The sequence below is a fragment of the Desmodus rotundus genome, chromosome 8 (genome assembly GCF_022682495.2).
Source record: "Desmodus rotundus isolate HL8 chromosome 8, HLdesRot8A.1, whole genome shotgun sequence".
NCBI classification, from domain to species: Eukaryota; Metazoa; Chordata; class Mammalia; order Chiroptera; family Phyllostomidae; genus Desmodus; species Desmodus rotundus.
Genome location: NC_071394.1, coordinates 111,449,286 through 111,469,521, shown reverse-complemented (window position 1 = coordinate 111,469,521; position 20,236 = coordinate 111,449,286). Strand labels below are relative to the sequence as shown.

Here is a 20,236-nt window from a genome sequence, read left to right as displayed (position 1 = left end):
GGGGAAGCTGCAAAATGAGAGTTAGAAAGAAAAAGACCTGCAATGTAGGGGAGTGCAGATAACTGCTGTGGGGAGAGACCGGGCAGGCTGGCATTCATCAGTGAGCCTGGAACCCCATGGAATTACAACCCAGATTGTGTGGTATGGGCTTTAAGTCACTGTTTCCAGGTGAGACGTTCAGCTTTCTTAAGATTTTCAAGGGACACGCCTCTCAAACACTTAAGAACCACTGAGGAATCTTCATTATTTATTTTACACTTAAAACTAATAATAAAATTCACTGGAGGATCTCTTTTTCAAACAACCACATGCCTTTTTTTTTTAAACAATATATATTTTCTAGTCTGCGGTTAGATTTATGACACCAACTCATTCTGCAATATTTTGCCTTCATTCCTATAAGAGTGTGTGTTACAAAGGACTTTCTCTGGCTTGATGTTAGTATCATGACCACAAAACTCTAATATAAGCAACCGGGCCCATTGGGCAAATGCCACTGGAAAAGAAAACAAAACAAAATGGGCAGTTCGACTTCAATGATGCCCAAACCAAAATTATTGCTATGAGCAGACTTTTTTCAACATTTAAGCATCCATTCCTAGTTTACCCAGTAACTTAATTCAGTCTGCTGCCTCCGAATGAATTCTGAAACTAATGCTCCCCGGCAGGCCCATCAGGAGGTGGTGCCTTTCAAATCAGGCTTTGAAAAAAGGCCAGAAAGAGGTTTTTCTATGGTTCAGGCAACCAACTGGTAACACCTGCCTTGAAATTGCCAGGCCAAACTGTTTCTGTCTTGCTGTTGGCATTGAACTCAAGGGACTCAATGGAATACTTGTTCAGCCTTTTCAGCAGATCTGTAACTTCTGGCAACAAAAAGATACCTCTAAGCCTGAAATCCTGAATGTGAGAAAGATTCTATGTGTTTGGAAATTTTCTCTGCAGGTTGTTGGCTTCATAGCCAGCTAAGTCTCAATTCTGAAGTGCAGGGATCAGGCTTAAATCAGCACCTGGATCTCGGCACTGGAGAACTTCACCCGTGAGTTCTATCTTGGATTGATTAGCTCTCCTATCAAAATTTCAGAAGAAAACACTGACCCTTAATGGCATGTTCAAAGGGAGATATTGACCCTCCATTTCTGTGGGCTGTCTAAGCTTAATTCCTGTATCAAACTCACTGGGGCTGTATCACCTCAGTTCCTAATAAAAATGCTTTTGATCAGCTTTTTGATCAGCATATTGAGTAAAGTCATAGTCTTTGAAGAACAATTTGCATGTTAGGCCCATCAACGATTATGTTGTTCGATAAATGTTTGAGTGAATTTATAATGTAACATGTTTTCAGGTGCACTTTCCCTATCGGACCTACAAACAGTGCCAAGACGGGCAGGGTTACATTATTATTGCCTCACCTGTAAAATGGGGACACTAAGACCCAGAGGTTAAATGACATTTTTAAGGTCCTTTATTTTATGAATGACAGTCTGGTTTAGAATTCAAGCCTTCTAACTTTGGTGCTCTTTCTGTTACAGCACACTGCACATGGAAAAAGAGATGTTGCTTAAGAGTTGAGAGATTTTTGCTAACGTGGTCAGAATTTGTGAAAAGCACAGATGATACAAAAAGTAGCTTCATGTGTAAAAGCTGAAACGGTAATGCAACATCAAATAAGTAAATAGTGCTGTCTCTAAAAAAAAGCTAGGAGACTGATCAAGTACAGTAAAACCTCTTCATAGCAAATTATGTGAATGCAGTGACAACGAAAGACGTTTGCAAAAATCTCAAACAATAGGTTAACACACATATTTCTGATGGGCTATATTCGAAGCAGATATTTTGCCATGGTTAATATGCCTTTCTGTGGCTGTGTTCTTGACACCTAATTTTACTGTGCGTTTGCCACAACTTTGAGGCCATGAACTCCGAATGGGAACCCAGTCTTGACTGGTTCCAGAAATGGAAACAAGCATTAACATTTTCAAGAAAAAAGATGACTATATTAGCTTGAACTAAAAAAAGCGAAGAACCCAAGGAAATAGAGCTTTCTTTAGCTCTAGAGGGTTAACAATGTATGTTAGGGAGATTCCTGTCATTGTATCACTTCGGACACACCCCTGCACCTTATTGAAGTTACACTAGCGAATTAATCCCTATTAGGTAAGGGACCTCTCCCTTACCAGGACAGAGCCAGCTGTCACAAGGAGAAATGGTCTCTCCTGGAGGTGGAGACTCTAGTAATACGAAAGGTGATGATATACTGCCGCAGAAAATGCTGTAAAGTTTCTCTGAACTTTTGTTTACTGCTTCCTGCCAGGCTCGCTAACAAAATTCATTCTGAATTTCATTCATACTGAAATAAGAAAGATGCTGGTCTTAATCAAATGTCCAGAGCCAAGAATGCAGTGTCTGCACTTCGTAAGTGTGGCAAGGAGGTTCAGTGCTTTTTCACAGCACGCTAAGAAGATGGACATTTGCTAAAAAGGTGAGTGGGGCTACTTTGTGAACAAGGTTCCATCCGCTTAAGGAGAGATGTCTTCAATATACAACTTAAAACCAGAGTACTGCAGAGTTACTTCAATAGAAACAAAAACATCATCCAGATCAAATGAACCAAAGTTTCCCCACTTTGAACTTCTTAAATCTATAAATGTTTCCTGTCACTCATATTAGAAAGTGCAGTCTTTTTGAGGAGGTGTTATAAAGCCCTTTGTAAGCTCTGCCTCATTTTCTGGTGGCCCTGTTTCCTGTGTTTCCCATGAGAATGATACGGTGAGGTTCTCACATCCCTGTTCTGGTCTCTGCTGTTCTCTCTGACTGGGTGCTCTTCTCCTTGGTCCCTTTCTGTATGGTAAGTTTTTTCTTGTCCTTCAAACCTTGAATTCCCCATCTTCTCTGTAGAGCTTTTCCCTGACAGCCCACTGAAAGTCACGTAGGAGTCTGAGCATCAGACAGGACTGTCTGCTCCCAAAGAGACTGAGTTCCTTGAGGGTAGAAATTATTATTTAGCTTAGTATCTCCTGGATTCTGGGCAATACCTGGAACTCAATACGCACTCAGTAACTCTTGAATGCATAAGTTAATTCAATTCCTGCTGTTTTGAAGACCTGGCCCTCATAGCCATCTATTTTTTAAAATTTTACTTACTGATTTTAGAGATGGGGGAGAGAGATAGAGAGATTTGTTGTTCCACTTATTTATGCATTCATCGGTTGCTTCTTGTATGTGCCCCAGTTGGGGATCAAACCTGCAACCTTGGCATATCGGGACGATGTCCTAACCCAGGAATTTCCAACGAATGTGCCGTGGCGCCCTCATGTGCCACAAGAAGTTTTAAAACCTGCAGTGCCTGACTATTTAGTCAGGGGCACTGACCTCTTTTCCCTTAGATTGTCAAACAAAAAAGTGACAACATCCAACACAATAATAGTTGCCTGGTGTGAGTGAATAAAAAATTATACCTATTTTTTGTCAGATCAGCAGATATATATTTTTTTTTGGTGTGCTGCAGGATTTTAGTAATAGTTTATGTGTGCCCTCAGATTTAAAAAGTTGAAAATCACTGCTCTAAGCCACTGAACTTCCTGGCCAGGTCTCATATCACCTTCAATTTTGTTCTTCATTTATCTCATGATTTTATCTTAACTATCTTAGGCAGAAGCTGACTACCACAAAATTATATTGGGGTATCTATAACTGGTCCTTTGTTCCAAGTAAATATATTACGAGTTATATGTTTTGACTGTTAAAGTATTTTTAATATAAATTTCTTAAAGCAAGTCCTTGGTTATCCTCTGTCTTTTAAGAGCAGATGGCATTTTCACTGTTAAGAATCCCTGTTATTGTTTTTCTTTCACAATTGTAGAAAGAGGTCTCCTTTGGCCAAGACTTCTGCTAGACTTCATTTATCTCACCACTTTGACACTTGTCTCAGCATAAACTTGATTTCCACGGGATTTTCCCCTATTAACTGGCTCCCATATTTCATGGCTACACTATGAGCTCCAAGTGACAAATTCGGTTATGTTATCAGAGTTGTTTTACTGGTTCAAATCTGGCAAAGCTTTTACATCTTTTGTTGCCTCCCTGGATGGGTACGTACGTATGTATGTATGTATTTTTTGAGCAGTTATCTGTTTATAAAAAGACGTAACCAACATTAAAATGACACAAAATATCATTTTCAAAAGAACATAAAAAGTGAGTATATTAACCATACTCAGCTCATAACAGAGAAAATGGATGAGTGGAGCAATAATAACTCATTCTGTAGCATGTTTAATAAACTGGCAACAGAGAAAGTTAGTTGAATGAAAGCAGAAGAGCTTTGTCTGTTAAGTATTAGAACTGAGGGGCTCCGCAATCATGCGGCATCTGCTCAGTGTGGTACCTATGTTTAGAAATATACCTGGTGGGAACTCCAGGGATCTTCCTGATTCTTCCTTTAAGGTTCTGGTCAACTGTGGACACAATGTAACACTTGTGCTGAGTTACTCTCTGTACGAAACAGTCATCTGCATAGGTTCCTTTGTGTGTGCATGGTGAATCGTTTGGGTCTTGTATTGTTGGTGTTCCTTGGAGCCACTCAGTACCTCTGCCCCAAGCTCTCAGTTTCAGCCATCGCACAGTCAGTGTTACAAGGGATACACTTGCATAGAGACAGTGCATCGTTGACTGCACTAAGTCCAGTTCGGCCTTAGTGGAAAAGTTGATAAAGCTGGTATCAACCAGGATGGTAAGGTGGGCCCAGCCGTGTGTTATATTGGAAGAGTAAGTGAGAAGAAGAGTATTGAGAAACTTTTCTTTCCTTGAGTGCAGTAGGGTCTTTTTTCCCTTTCTTTGTAGGTTTTAACCTATCCTTTTCTTTAAGTCTCTGATCTCTCAGGCTACACATTCACTTCATGGTTGCATATCACTCTTGTTTCTTCCGGAATTACCATCCCTGGGTGGGTATTTAGATATGGTCTTCTGATTATTTATATAGATAATAGATAAAAAACATAACTCAATACACATTTTTTCTCATACTTGTGTATTATGTTCCATTTTCTTTATCTATTTTTTCCCTTCTTCCTCTTTCTTCTCCTCCTCCTCATTCTTCTATGGATAAGAATCCATCTCAATCTGGAACTGTTGGCCAAACCAATTCACCATCGCCATCTGCATAGCCAAGTGTTCACATCCAAGATTTTTCTATCCTTTCCAATGTCCCAACTGTTAGAAAGAAGTGATGAAAACACCATCTGTGCTTCCAAGTGGTTCCGACTTGTCAACCGTCCATAATCACCCACACACTGATCTTTCCATGCCTCTAAGAAGGGAATCACTAGCTACCATCATTTTTCTATTTCTGCCATATCCAGGTTTCTCAGAACTTCTGTTGGCTTAGAAATAGTCGTTGTTGCCTACATTTCCAGAGTAGCTGGTTTTTTCCTCTCACGTTTAATTTGCTCCATTGATACAACGTTACTTCTCAACTTCTCTGAGTCATATTTCCATAAGGGCTTTCTTGAGAATGAAATAATATAATGGAGGTTAAGGTTTATTCCCCATTATAGCTGGTATTATGTAAAAATTCCAGGTGTCTCAATTTAATAACATAACCTAGGCACTAAGATTAGTTGAAAGCTTCTGCCTTGTAGAGAATACTAACCCAGGAAACATTTAGACCAAAGAAAATATAAGCCAGTTACCCCTATAACTCCACTTTAGCCCCAGCATGGACAGGGAAACCCATTCCTGTTAACACGTTGACATAATTAATACTAGAAGAAACAATCTCCAAGTTTTAGCATTGCTTTGCATGGATCTTTGACGTAGCAAATAGTAACAGCAATAACCAGAACCTTTGAAACACGTTGATTAAGATCCTGTATTTCCTATCGAAGTTTTGAGCAGTAGCAGTGAGATGGATTGAGAATTCTATATGAAGGGTGTGCGAGCCCAAATACAACAATGTGCAGAATTGAATGAAGAGCAATGTGGGGCCAGGGCAGGTATGAGTGGTCTTTGTTGTTCTCTATAGTAGCTCAAGGCTCTGCACCAATTCTGCCATCTATAAAACTTTGTGATACATGGATACTTTAATGAATATTAAGTTGTGTGGTTAATTTCTTAGTATGAGTTTCTGTTATTTTCATTTGAACTTATGTAATTTTGCTAATCTCCCCTAAATAGCACTGCAAGGCACAGAAGTCAATGTCACTGTACTCCCAGCAGGTAATAATATTTCATATCATTTCAAAGTCTTATGGGAGTCCCCACCATTTCACACGGGGATAAATTTTAAAATATTGTGTTAATCCATGGCACAAAGAATCCATCTGTGGTGCTGGTGACCTATTGTCCCAGTAACACTGTGCACTGCCAGCGTTGGTAGTGAAATTGTCTGCATTTGGCACAAACACAGATTTGCTGTTCTGGTGTGTCTTTAGATAGTGCCTTTTTGGAATAGAGTGTGAGTTTCATCGTGAACACAGGAATGTGTCTTTGACAGTACCCTTCATTTCATATAGAAAATAGCCTTCTTTTATATTACATTATTCGTGTTTTACACTTCTCAACGTTGGCTATTGGTATGGTATGAATCATGATCTCTGAGAGTAACCGGAACTTCAGCTGATAGGGAAAGAATGTGATTTCCATTTTTGTGCATTGAGTGAGCAGATGGGGAATGCATCTGTTAATATAATCTTCTTAGCTTGAAGAGCTCTTGACCCATCACTCAATTTTTGCCAAACATGTACACATTTTCCTGCTAGACACAATTTTCCTAAATTCAGGGATGCTAATTACACCAACCCTCTCCTCCTGCCATGAACACATATACATTTTTACAAGCCCTGATTCAGGTAATTAAATGGTCTCTCATTTAATCCTTTGTTATGTTGTGTATTTATCATAGGATTCAGACAAGTTCAATCAAACTGCATAAGCCGGCAAAACAAAAAAGATGATCGGCCAATTTCATCCTTGTGTCTTTTGTTTCACAAAGCATTCAAAAACAAGTGGTAGTCTTTTTATCTGTCGGCTAAAATAATAATCATACCCGACACTTGCATGAATTTTTGGCCAGATGAGGATCTCAATCCCATTGCTAATGAAAGTTGTAAATCTCCGTCTACAGCTGGAGAGACTAGAATGCTGGGAGTGAAGTGGCTTATCCAAGGTCACACAGGAATAGTACCAAGGGTTTTCCTTTTGCAGGTGCATCCGATGCCTCTTCAATTATAATAAGAGAAGAACTACAAGTCTAGCATTACCAATACAAAACGACCAATTACAGTCGTGAAAGTGATTACTCCAGTGGTTTCATCAAATTTCTGCAAGCCCAGGCCTTTGGACACAACTTTATTACTCTAGCTGTACTATGGTAATCCATTATTTATCAACCCTTTCATTTCTTTTCTCATCTGTTTTTCTGCTTCCTGTGATAAAGTTTGATTAGTATCCAAATTGCTGTGTGGCTAAGGGCTCCTCACTGCTATCAGTGAGCACCGAACAAAGTCTGTTTCCTCTCAAATACCAACTGTAGGGGACCGTGCTTGTAAATAGTTAATGTATATGAAAATCACCTGAGGCTCTTGGCACCAGTGTGCGTTCAGATTCAGTAGGTGTGGGGTGTGGCCTGGGATTTTGCATTTCTAACCAGCTCCCTGTTGATGCCACAGGGTGAGATCATTAGTTCCCATTCTTATGGATCTGGTCCCTTTTGTATCTCTTCACATATTGATCTTTCAGGAAGAGTTTAAACTTTAGTGTAGCCAGCTTCTTCCAATTCCTCTGGCAAGCGTATAGTTGAATTTTTCATGTTTTGATTTTCTTTAATGTCTTTCAACAACATTTTGTAGTTTCAGTGTGCAAGTCTTCTACCTCCTTGGTTAAATTTATTTCTAAGTATTTTACTCTTTTTGATGCTATTATAAATTGAATTGTTTTCTTAATTTCTCTTTCTTACAGTTCCTTGTTAGTGTTTAGAAACACTACTGATTTTCTGTATTGATTTTGTATCCTGCAACTTTACTAAGCGGATTCTAAGTGTTTGTGTCTGTGTGTGTCTGTGTGTGTGGAGTCTTAAGGTTTATGTTGTCTCTGATTGTCAAAGCTGCTGTCTTTGTTCTTGATGGCTCTCAGCATTTGAGAGTTTGCCAAGACCCATCTTTGTCCCAAAAGGTAGGATCTCAGCAAGTACCTAGGTGTAAGCTGATTAGAAGCTGGACCCTCAGGTAGCAGCTGGGAAAGTATGCAGTCAATACCCTACCAAGAAGAAACTGGAAGTTGGGCATTTTTACTCGCTGCCTCTGTGCTGAGCCTGGGTACACAGCCATAGGGGATCTATTGCACTCATTTAAAAATCACTTCTTTGTTTGCTATAGACCTGGAGAACCTGTAAACATAAGACCCTTTGGCTTTCAAAATTATGTGTTTTGGGGGCCCACCCCTCAGGTAGGAGCCTTAAAAACTGGGGGCACTGTGTAAGTGGTCCATGTCCTTCAGTCCTCAGAGAGAAGCTAGGAGTTGGGGGTTCGCTCCTGACTGTGTGGTCATGTGCCAGGGGTGGGGTTTGTGGTAAGAGGCTATCTCAGCCTTTCCTGTCTGTTTCCATGTGTGTATTTTCTCATTTGCCTGGCGGGTAGATCCCACTCAGCGAGTTTCTGCATTTCTCTCAGAGGGAATTGTTCTGTGTGTAGATAGGAGAGGGCTATCCAGGAGTTTTCCATGTTGCCACCTTGGAGCATTTGTTACCTATTTTATGTGTTTCAACCCATTGCATTTCTTATCCTTACTAATCTCAAATTGTCCCATGTTTGGCCAATGGAAGACTCTCCATATTGGCTCCTGAGTTCTTTTGATATCACCCGGGTAGTGTTTGATAGCTTTCTTGCTATCTGGTATACTTAGGTGTGCCAGACTCATCATGTGTAATTCACACCCCAGAAGTGAAAACAGCCACTTATCCAAGAAACTCAGGTTTCGCTTAGTGGGAAATTATATTTCAAGACCATACTAGAGACACAGAGATATTTACTGTTGTTGGGCTGGCCATTGTTGTTATTCCTTTTCTGATGAAAGAGCTTGGAGATGTGTATGTGTATGATACTAGATAGGTTCATCATATTTCTAATTCTACTTCAGGTTTACAGGGTTTCTACTTAACATTCTATGTTACAGTCCTATTTCTCCTGTTTCAACATTGTGAATTTGGTTATTGAGGTACGAAGGGTGATAGCATTAGAATAACACTCAGCTGCTTCATCCCTCATTACACATACAGCTGTTTCAGTATAGCCACACCAGTGCTACCATTACAAGTTGCGATTGTCGAGAGCACTTCTTATCCTTACTAAACTTACTTTTTTGGCATATTCTATCCTAATCCCCTTTCCACACTCCCCTCTAACAGTTCTTCTTTAATGGATCACTATCTTTACATTGTCTCAGCATATGGCCTTTGACAATGTGTATTTTCTCCCTTTCAACTTCCATCTAGGCTTTCGTTGAACTTTCAAAGCCTTCAAGTTGTACACTTTAAATGGATAAATTGTATAATATCTTAATTATGTCTCAATAAAGTTTTTTAAAAAGACTTAATAAAGAGTATAAGAAATGAGACTTCTCTCTTAAAAAGTTGATATATGTTGCTGTTTCTATAAAACTCATTTTTTGTTTAGGTATGTTACATATTTCGTTCTCTTGATATATTTAAGATCCAGGGGGATTAAAATGGTCTAATAATAAATGTCTCTTTTATGTACATTCAAAATAAAATGCTGAAAGTGGCAATCAGAGCATTGGAGCCAAAGTACACCCTGGTAAGCAAGGCTGAGTTAAGAAGCTACCTGTATTCTCTCATTTTGAAAATGAAGATTTGGTTATGATTATTTTTTCATAAGGCTTGGCAGATTATTTTCTGCCGAGTTTTATTATTATTTTGCCACTTATACGTTTCATGTAATATCAGGTAATGGTTAAGTATAAACTGGCCTATGGGGTCTCTTTGTCCCTAAATTTATAAATCTTACAGAATAAGTGCACTTTACATTAATACAATGTCACTGGCACATCAAATTATTTAGCTAAAATAGGATGCATTGAAATATAAAAAATTTGCCGTATCATTCAGTATTCTAATTTTTTAATTAAATGTCTTTATAGCAAAAGAAAATCTCAGGTGAAAGTAGTCATTTTCGTGATCCAGTATGTTTCCCTTAAGTACATTCATTTCCTTTTTCTTCGTGAGCTTTGACAAATTATCTCTCTCCTACTGCTCTGCACTGGGTACTGGTAGGTAGCTGCAGATGGGGGCTGAGGGCCAACTTGAAAGTCACCTTTGCCTGACTAGAGGAATAACCTTGTATGAGGAGGGAATGAGCATTTGACCGCTTACTAAGGGAGGGTACGTGCTTGTGCTTTACATTTGGTATTAAGTTCTCCTAACAATCCTCCATTACAGATTTATTACTACTATTGAATAGAGGAGAAGTCTGAACTTAGAGAAGGAGAACACTTTGCTGAAGTCACAGAGTTAACTTCATGTGTAGGATCAAAATCTGTTTCCAAAGCTCATTCTCTTTCTCTCTCGGTGTGTTTGCTGCCTTGCACGGGCAGTGGCACATCGCGCAGGCTTCCTTGGTGGGCTTTGCCGCAGCGTCTTTCTGGGTCAGCCAGCTTTCAGAAACGAGAACACTCTCCAACCCTTACCTACAAACCTTTTTCAGAAATGGAGCATTTGACCTACACAGCCCATGGCCCACACAGTGATGTTTTGTTGTTATTTTTAAAATAATTCCCTTACAATTGCACAATTTTTTTCTCTGCTGTAAAGCAATGACAAGGTTTTCAAAAGTGTTCTAATATTAGCAGCTGCCCTACATCTTTTAAACTGTCTTAACTGTTCTGCGAATGTAGGTTATCACCAATATTATTCCTTTTCTGATTTTTGTTCTGTGTTTAACCAGCTGGTTTTGAACTTTACATATCAGTGAACAATGTCGTTACGTCCTAGGTGTTTAGCAAATATCGAAATGCAGTTTCTGCGGAGCTCTCAGCTTTATGCAAGTCTCGGCGGGCCTCCCAGATATTGGGGATTGACATTTTGGTTGCAGAGTTATTGTTATGCAGTACATCCTATGTTTATTATCAGTTCTTTTCTTGCTTACTCCTAAACAGAGAATAGAATAAACAAAGAATAGAGCAATTAAATGATCACACATGTGCACAGTAGAAAATAGGTGATATGGGAAAATTAGGCTTGGACTTTTTTGCTATGTAAACATTACTTTGTAGGAGATATGAGGAAAAAACTAGCAGGGGTTTTTAACAAGGAAAATAATTTTACAACTTGAAGCCAATTTGTATTTCCATTCTGCCTGTCTTAGAGGGTTTTAATGCACTTCCCCAAAGGGTCAAGACTGTGAATAAATTAAACTATGTGTAAAGGATAAAATTTTTTTACTTAGGCTTCAGCCATGGAGAAATCAGATCTTTTCCTATAAAGACAGCGAATCCTTTAGGGAAGGAAAATTGGACCACTGATATTTTTATCTTGCTCTTTTTATTTCAATATATGACAAGATAAAAAGATTTATGTAATCTCACTGGCAAAGCAATCAGGAATACAGAATCACACTGGGGAAACAGTTTGTTTTTCAAGTAGTTATCTATTTTAACACATCTGACACTGGTTCTCATTATCAAAGGAAAATCATGTAGGATGTACATTTATAGGTGCCACTTGGAAAAATTATTTACATTCCAAAACATGAAGATATAAACACATCCCCCCCCCCACCGAATAATTACTAACTCCAGTGTTTGAGCTAAAATTTTGGTTAATCAGTTCTTAAAATCACTCAATAATATTCTCAAATGTGAAGGCAAATAATTGAAATAGAATCAAGAGGTGATTTTAGTTGAAAACAGTATCTGAAAAGAAATTGTTCAATAGAAGGTTAACATCCAATTCGCCAACATGGTATTTAGTTTTGCATTTTTGGGGGGTACATTTTTAACAAGAGCTTATTTGGGTGATCCAGTGTATGGCCAAGTCCTTATGACTTAGGAACTGTTAACGCAGTTAGGTTTTCTGTTCCTGTTTTGTTAGTCGGCCCTTGGGCCATCTAACATCTTGGTAGCAGCAATCTTACTTCCAGAGAGGGCAGGCTCAGAAGGAGCTGAAGAAATGCAGGCTTCAAAAAACCTTTGAAATTTATGACAAGCTATCCAGTCTTCCATTATTACAGATAATTGGAAACTGATTATAATTACATAAATTTTATTTCTCTTAAATCTCATCAACATCTTCAACTGGTTACATTTACTGCTAAAATCTCATTAGATAATCTAAAATTTTAGTCCTAGAAAGAGATCCTATTATAGTATCTCTGCCTGCCCGCGGGATTGAGCTCCAGTTGCCCACAGAGTTAACGATCTCATTAACACACTCATTCTTTTTGCTTTCCTTTCTGTCCTGCCTGGCTTCTTTACTCCTCCATTTTGCTTCCCAAATAATCTATTTGCATCCAGATCATTGTCTCAGAAATCTGGGTTTTTTTTTTCCAAACTTTATTTTAATTTGGGAGGGGGGCATAAATTAAGACAATAATTCAGAAATTACCTCTTTATTTATACAAAATGTCCATGAAGTAGATAAGTGGTTGGCTAGGGCTGAAAGTGGAAACGGGAATTAATTATGAATAATCATGAGAGATCTTGTTGAGAGGGTAAAACTATTCTAAAACTAACTTATGGTGTATGTTGAATCACTCAATAGATTACTAAAAACCATCGAATGGTACACTTGAAGAGGGTGAATTTTATGTTATGTAAAATGTACCTCAATAAGGTTGTTTTAAAAATCACCCTACTTCACATAAACAGATGGTGAGACTCACAGAGCTACACTGCTCTGGGTCGCACAGCAAGTGTGCGTCAGAGGAAGGAACGGAATTTCAGGCTGTTTGATTGTTCTCTTTTGATTCACCTGTGGACTAATGATCTTGCTTTAACCCATTAAACATTAAAGTATGTGAAAAAAGTGAAAACACACTTATTAAACCAATGTCAGTACATTGAACAAGCTAATTATAGTAATGACCACTTATTGTGTACTTTATGCTAAATGATTTACTTAGATTATCTCCATTTCACAGGGGACTACAAGGTAGTCATAATTGCTACCCCCTTCTACACATGGGTAGACACAACTTGAGGGAAAGTAAGTGACTTTTCAAAGCTCACATAACTCACATGAGGCTTAGTGGAGTTCATCCATGGTGGTCAGACATCCGAGCACATACGTGTACTTTCTATATTACACTGTTTCTGCTGGGAACTAGGATTGAAATCTCCTCTTACCACTCCAGCATGACCAAAGGAAGAGACAGCTCCATACCTCACTGTTGAGTTTCTTTATCTGTTGCTTGGTCTCCTCGGCTTTGATGAAGAGGACAGCAGCTCCAATCTCTGGGTCTGAAAAGCGACACACACACAGAATGAGTCCTTTAGGAATAAACCCCATATTTGAGAATTGGGGCAATAGGAGTAGGGAAGGAACCGAGCTACTGCCTTTAAAGGTTCCTAATGTCAGTGCACTGTGGTTTCTCTCTCCCCAGGATTTGACAAGCACCTAGTACTCCTCTGGAAGGCACGTGACACACTCTTTGGAACCAGGAACACAGCAAGGCGGTGGTGACTGTGACCACAGTGGCTGAGTGGAAACATGGCGAATCTCCCCTTCCTTCGAACACAATCACCACCATGTTCCAAGATGTCACATTTTGGACAGTTCTCTAAACATATATTACAGCTAGTGCCCAAGTTGTACAAAAAGGATGTTCTTTTCTTTTTCTTTTCTTTTTCTCCCAGACTATTGATTTCTGTGCTCCTGTGAGCATTTTCCTCCCACATCTATTTCAGGTGCTAATCTCCACTGCAGGTTTTCCATCTCCTCCTGTGTCACTCTAAAAGGTAATTTCTCCCATATCCTGGTTCTCTCACCTCCACTTTTTCTCCACCTTAATCTTCCAAATGCATTTATTTCTGTCAGGGACGAAAGTACAGATGAATCATGGCTAGCTGCAGTAGAAAGGATAAATTTGCATCATGGTATGACTATTCTAAACATCCTAGTTCTGGTCAATTATGGGTAGAAAACTTGTTTGTGGGAGAAAAATTTATTCAGAATGATCAGAAGTGGGGAGTACTAAGAACCCATTTTGCAGAGATATTTTGCAAAGCTAATCCATTGATAATGAATGAATGGTTAGAGGTCAAATACAACTGGCTAGGACTCCTTTCAAGGAGACAGCAATGAATAAGTAAAATATAATTGACCTTCATGAAGCTTAAAGTTTACCAGGGAAAGAAATGTTTGAAAAGTAATTAAGCAATAGGTTTGAATTCCATACTAAGGGAAATAAGGAGTCCTTAAGGGTTTTAAGTATAGGAGCAGAATAATAAGAATAAATTTATGTTTAAAAAAATGCTCACTTTATGGAGAAACGTACAAGATCAGAGTGGAGATTGGTAGCAATACAGGCAAGAGATGGATGTGGCAAGGAAAAGGGGAGGCAGTAAGGATAGAAAGTCTTACTACCAAGAGATCTTTAGGAGATAGAATCAAGAAAATGGGTTGCATGAATGAATGAGTATACAGATAGATGTTGGGAAAAGGTGAAGGAAAAAGAGGGAGGTGGGACTGAAATAGGTGGATGGATGTGGTGAGGTTCTATGCATCATCTCCAGGCCCAGGTGAGCAAAACAAACAAACAAACAAACAAACAACCTTCTCTCTGGGACACACCACCAGTTTTCATAGCAAATATTCATATCAATTTCACTATAACTATGATTTCTGTGACCCTTATCCTAAGCAGAGTCATATCAGCACATGTAAGTCAAAAGAATGAATTAATCAGGATTGTTGACTGACATTTGCACTCCTTTTCTCCGTGTTCCCCTCTACTTTACCTCCATCAGCAAGTCTTACAAGGACCTTCCCATCTCCCCAGAAGATGATGAGTGCTGGGAAAAATGATTGCTCATTGAGATGGGATATTGGTATTCTACCATTGGTAACACACCCTCAGAATCGTACATTCGAAAGTCCTTCTTAGGCTCGGCTTAGGGATTTGCTGCTTAGCGGAAGCTCCTGACACAAGGATCTCAGAGCTGGGTGGGAAGGAGGGGAGAGCATTGGCAGAGGATTGCTGGCGTTGTGTTTGGTGGTTTGCTGCTAACTGTTATGGATAATTTATGACTAATACTTCTTTCTTATTGTCTCTTTAGTAACTACAGGGGTGTCGTCTTTATAATTTGTCATTTCTGCCCTTTATCATGTTGGCGGATTCCTTTTTGTGGCCAATGAACTCAAGCATGAAAGGGAGAGAGAAGAGCCTGAGCTAGGTTTGGGGCTACTCTTACATCAATTCACCATCACTAGAGCGTAGTGCTTTGTGTAGTTTTCCATTATTTCTAACATTTTTGCATACTTCTAAAGTTGTTTATCCTCTGACAAAATGCAAGTACATAACCTCTTACCCAGTAAACTGGTTAAATATAGCCAATGTTCCTACAGTATACAACTAGCACAGCATTTCCCCTGGGTAGTGTTCTTGTGGATTAGTCTGCATTTACAATAGGAAAACAGGATCACCCTCCGGTGAAGGGCAGAAATTTGAGTCTCCTAGCACACTAGTCACCTGGGCTGGTTAATGGCAGGCCATCTAGCCTGGACAGAGGGGCAGTTACCAATGATATCTTCCTGACTTGGAGAGAACATAGACTCAAGTCAAATTATTCCATAGCCTTGATAAATCCTATCACATGGAGAATATTCTGAGAGCGCGAAGGCAAAATACTGCCTATGCCAAACATTAGAAGTTGCAAAGAAACATCGCCCCCTTGAGGAGGCTTAAATATCTTTACCTCCGAGGGGAGGAGAAATTCGGGGTTCTGGCCTGATTCGTTCAGAGCCAAAGTCAAAAGTCTGGCTTTCTTCACTGCTGTTTCCATCTTCAATTCCATCAACAATCCTGTTTAAAATAAAGGATATTGATTAATTGTGAATTTATGTTCGTGTGTTCCAAAATTTCTACCAAACTTAAAAATACTGTGTTTCTAAATTCTTGATACTCTAGCGCTATATCTAGAATTCAGTATGGTAGCCATTAGCCTTAAAAACTATTGAGCACCTAAAACACAGCAAGTACAAACTGAGATGTGCTGTAAATATAAAATACACACTGGGTTTTGAAGATTTTTAGTAAAAAAATGTTAATTATTGCATTAGTAATTCTTATATTGTTTACATTTGAAATGGTAGTATATTGGGGCATATTAAATTAAATATATTATTAAAATTAAATTTTTTTACTTTCAAAAATACGGCTGCTAGAAAATTTAAAATCATGTGTGTTGCTCACACTTTTAGTTCATGTTCTAGTCTATTGGACAGCAATGCTGTAGAATGTAGATTCAAAACCTTCAGCTGCAGGAGTCCTCTTGTCTAACTTTATATCACATCACGACTCTACCTAGAGTTAAAATGTTTTAATCTAATGATTACAGCATTGCAAAAATAACTTTGGTGACACGTTCACTGTGGATTTGGGCAAAACTCTAAAGTAAGAGTTTAAAATATTATATTTAAATTTCTGGTAGGACTTAAGCTACTATTCTTTCCTTAATAATAACATCTAACCCACTCGTTATTAAAAAATATTCAAGTCTATGGTAGAAAATTTAAACATAAAGGCAACAAAAATAGGAAAATAAAAATCACCTGTAATCCACCACTTCTGTTAGCATTTTGAACCATGTCCTCGAACTCTTTTTCGTGTATAAAAGAAAACATGTTCTTTTTCTAGTGTAGAATGAATTGTACATAAACATTTACTTTCCAGCTCTCATACATTTCCTCCTATTTAAAATGTATTATTTTTCATTTTGTTAAAAATGTATAAAAAAAGAAGAGTTAAGCAATGTTTTCACATTATCGCCTCCTGACCATGTAATGTCCACCTGCTTCACTAAGCCTGTTTTGCTTTTTTCTGAATATTTTCTTTAAATGGATAAATTGTTTTCTTCAAATCAATAATCAAATATATATATCTGAAAGTTCACTTACAAGTAGAAGAACAGAATTTGAATCCAGATTTCAGAACTTAATCTCAGATTTTAGACAAAATAATTAACCTTCAAGCTTCACTTCTTACATCTTTATAGTAGAGATAATACGAACTACTTTATAGGATTCCTGAGAAGATTAAAAGCAATAGTGAATGTGAAATTGCCTAGCAGAGTACATGGAACAAAGAAAATGTTCAATATATTTTTCTCATTTCTATTTATTATTCTGTGGTTATGTGATTTTTTGCTGTTGCTTTTATGCGCCACAGACTACTTTCAAATTCTGTGTCAAAATTCTTTACCCTCTCAATTACCTTGAGTTGATCCTAAAGTGAGTATTTTTTTAAAGATTATATTTATTTTATTATTTATTTTTAGAGAGAGAGGAAGGGAAGGAGAAAGAGAAGGAAATGTCAATGTGTGGTTGCCTCTCACACGCCCCCTACTGGGGACCTGGCCGGAAACCCAGGCATGTGCCCTGACTGAGAATTGAACTAGTGACCCTTTGCTTCACAGGCAGGCACTCAATCCACTGAGCCACACCAGCCAGGGCAGGATATTTAAAAAAAAAAAAAAGTAAAATAGAGCCATGCTTGTTACATACTGAAAAGGCCAAAAATAAAACTAATCTTCAGTCATCCATAATGATGGAGCAAATACTATGGAAAATAAAAATCAACACTTCATTTTCTTCATAATTTTAACTCATTGCTCCATAAAACTTTTGGTAAGAATGGGCATGGAGGGGGTAACGTCTATGGACTTTGTTTCATCTCTTTTATTTCATTTAAATTTACCGACTCTAAAATTACAATGTAAACATATATGGCTATAATAATAGGTTGAACTAAATGGGTAGAGGTTGCTGAGAAGGAATTGTGAACATTCAATGAATCCTTCTGAGAATATAATTAAAACTATTTATTCTCATACCACATATACATCCACATAGAGGCAAAAATTACATACAAAATTCAGGAAAGCTGAAGAATCCAGGCTAGGATCTTGTGTAGTTAGAAAGGCCCAGGAAGCTGAATAATATACTAGCTAGGTACTGGTTGAATAAGAGGCAGCCATTTTCACCTGGGAAAGAATTAGACAATGTGAATTCTTACCTTGGACTGAGGTCTGGGGGTGCAGCACTATTCAATGTTGAAAGCTGCAATTTCAAGTTCTTCTCTTTCCTTTTACCGTGGTTAGGGGGGTCAGTTTCCTGTTTGCTTTTGGGGGAATTTGAACTGGAGACTCTGATAGGTGAGTGAAATGGCACTGTTCCTGAGGCCAGCTGCTTCAAGCTTAAACCTAGATAGCTTTTATTGCTTCCAACCTTCTTGCTCCGTGAAGAGGAGGATCCTCTTGTGTAGATGGGAGAGAGGGAGGCTGTCTCCTCTTCTTCCCCCTCCTCCTCCTCTTCCTCATCTTCCACAATGGACGGGAGTCTCTTGTTGATGCTGCCATTTCCCTTAGGCTCTGACTAAATCAGTGGACAATACGGATTAGTAAGGATTGCAAAGACCTCTTGAGAGAAATATCATTCATGCTGGAGGTCCTATCTGAACAGGGTCCAATCTCTTAGAGACTTACTTCTTACCGAAAGTAAAGACTTCCAAGATTTTTCTATTAGTTATTCAGGTGTTAAAAGCCTCCCCATTTCTGATCTTCCCTAAGTTTATCCTCTGTGCTTTCTCAGTATTAGCCCGCCAATCCTTCTCCTGATCTTTTAATCTCTCCTGGTGGGAAGCTGTGTGAAAGGTGTATTTTACGAGATTTGTATCTAGGTTTTAATCAGCCTGCCACTTGTAATAGTATGTAATGGCATGGTCTTAAGAATAAAGACATTTTCAATTTTATCAGCCGGGCTTGGGCCTTGTTATTTTAAATTTGTAGAGTCTTCAGTAGAACTTTATGTGGAGTAGCAAAATTATAATACCCTAGAGAATGAAAACCTTCCCCATTTTGGATTATATTGACGGAATAGGATCAGCAGTGTCCTTAGCTACTGTTTCCTGCTTTCCTCTTGTTCATGAGTCAGCTGGTGGAAAATGGAGCAAACCATTCAATCTGCTCCCCTCGTAGAGCCTTGGGAAGGGAAGGAGTAAGTCTTACCAAGCCTCATCCTAAGACCACTGGGCTCTTGGCTGAGGCTGTTCAACCTTATAGGCTAAGAAGCAGCAAGAGAGAATGGGAAAGGACAACTGAGGTGATGATGGAGGGGTGGGGCAGAGAGGGCAGCAAAGGCCAAGCTAGTGGTCCTGGACGGAGTCACTCTAAGAGCATCTGCTTCTTGCTCTGCCTCACGTGGCTTCCCTGCTCCAAAAGCTCAATTTGTTTTTTCTGTACCTCAGTTTCTTTTGAAGATACAGTCACTTATACCTGTCCATCAAAAATTTTTAATAAAAATGAGATAAACTGAAAAGACCTTCAAGTACTATTTAAATCTCATGAACTCACATTGCCATTACTTCACCTTAATAAATAGTTGGTTCATTGGTGTATATGGATTTTATGATCTTAAAATGAAAGATATAACAAAAACTGAATTTGAGCCTTAAAGGCAATAGCCCATTTGGTTTAGGTCACAACTGTTAAGTGAAACGATCAGCTTACTAATGCTTTTTTGTATTTTATTCTTACTGGCTCAAAATTTCTTGAGGATATGGCATTATTAGTCTCATCTTTCCAACTCGATACAATTATTTTAATTAATGGTGAAGTCATAAGTTATCTATTGGAATAGTCATGGTATGGCTTTTATTTCTTTTTTTTCACAGCATTAAAAAAATGCTGTGCTTTTCACAAAAGATCCACATGAACTGCAGGAGAATATTTGTATCCTAGCATTACAGAATAGAAAAATAGCTCACCTGGCTAAGGATACAACAGGGCAAATGTAAGCAAGAAACGAAAAACAACGGGCACATTCTCTTAGTGGACTTCTGTTTCCATTTGCCTTGGCAATTTAATTATTTCTTTGTTTCAAGGAGGCTCCATTGGCTCTACTGGAATTGTCTGACTAATAACCTATAGTGTTTGTTCTTGTACAAGTTTGTTTAAATTCATTCTTCCATTTTGTCATGGAGCCTTGGCGCTTTGAAAAGTTGCTTAGATACTG

At 38.5% G+C, this 20,236-nt stretch overlaps 1 protein-coding gene and 1 pseudogene across 1 annotated transcript in view; both read right to left on the bottom strand.

Annotated features, from left to right (window-relative positions):
* The window catches only part of KCNH8 (potassium voltage-gated channel subfamily H member 8), a 278,542-nt gene that overhangs the window by 5,456 nt on the left and 252,850 nt on the right, over positions 1-20,236 (bottom strand). Inside the window, exons 13-15 of the mRNA XM_024566106.4 lie at positions 18,240-18,598; positions 15,922-16,028; positions 13,388-13,464 (exon numbers count right to left, since the gene is read on the bottom strand). Coding sequence (XP_024421874.2) covers positions 13,388-13,464; positions 15,922-16,028; positions 18,240-18,598 — 543 coding nt within the window. The remainder of the gene's footprint in view (positions 1-13,387; positions 13,465-15,921; positions 16,029-18,239; positions 18,599-20,236) is intronic.
* LOC112309895 (rRNA-processing protein FCF1 homolog pseudogene) lies at positions 2,727-9,695 on the bottom strand (annotated as a pseudogene).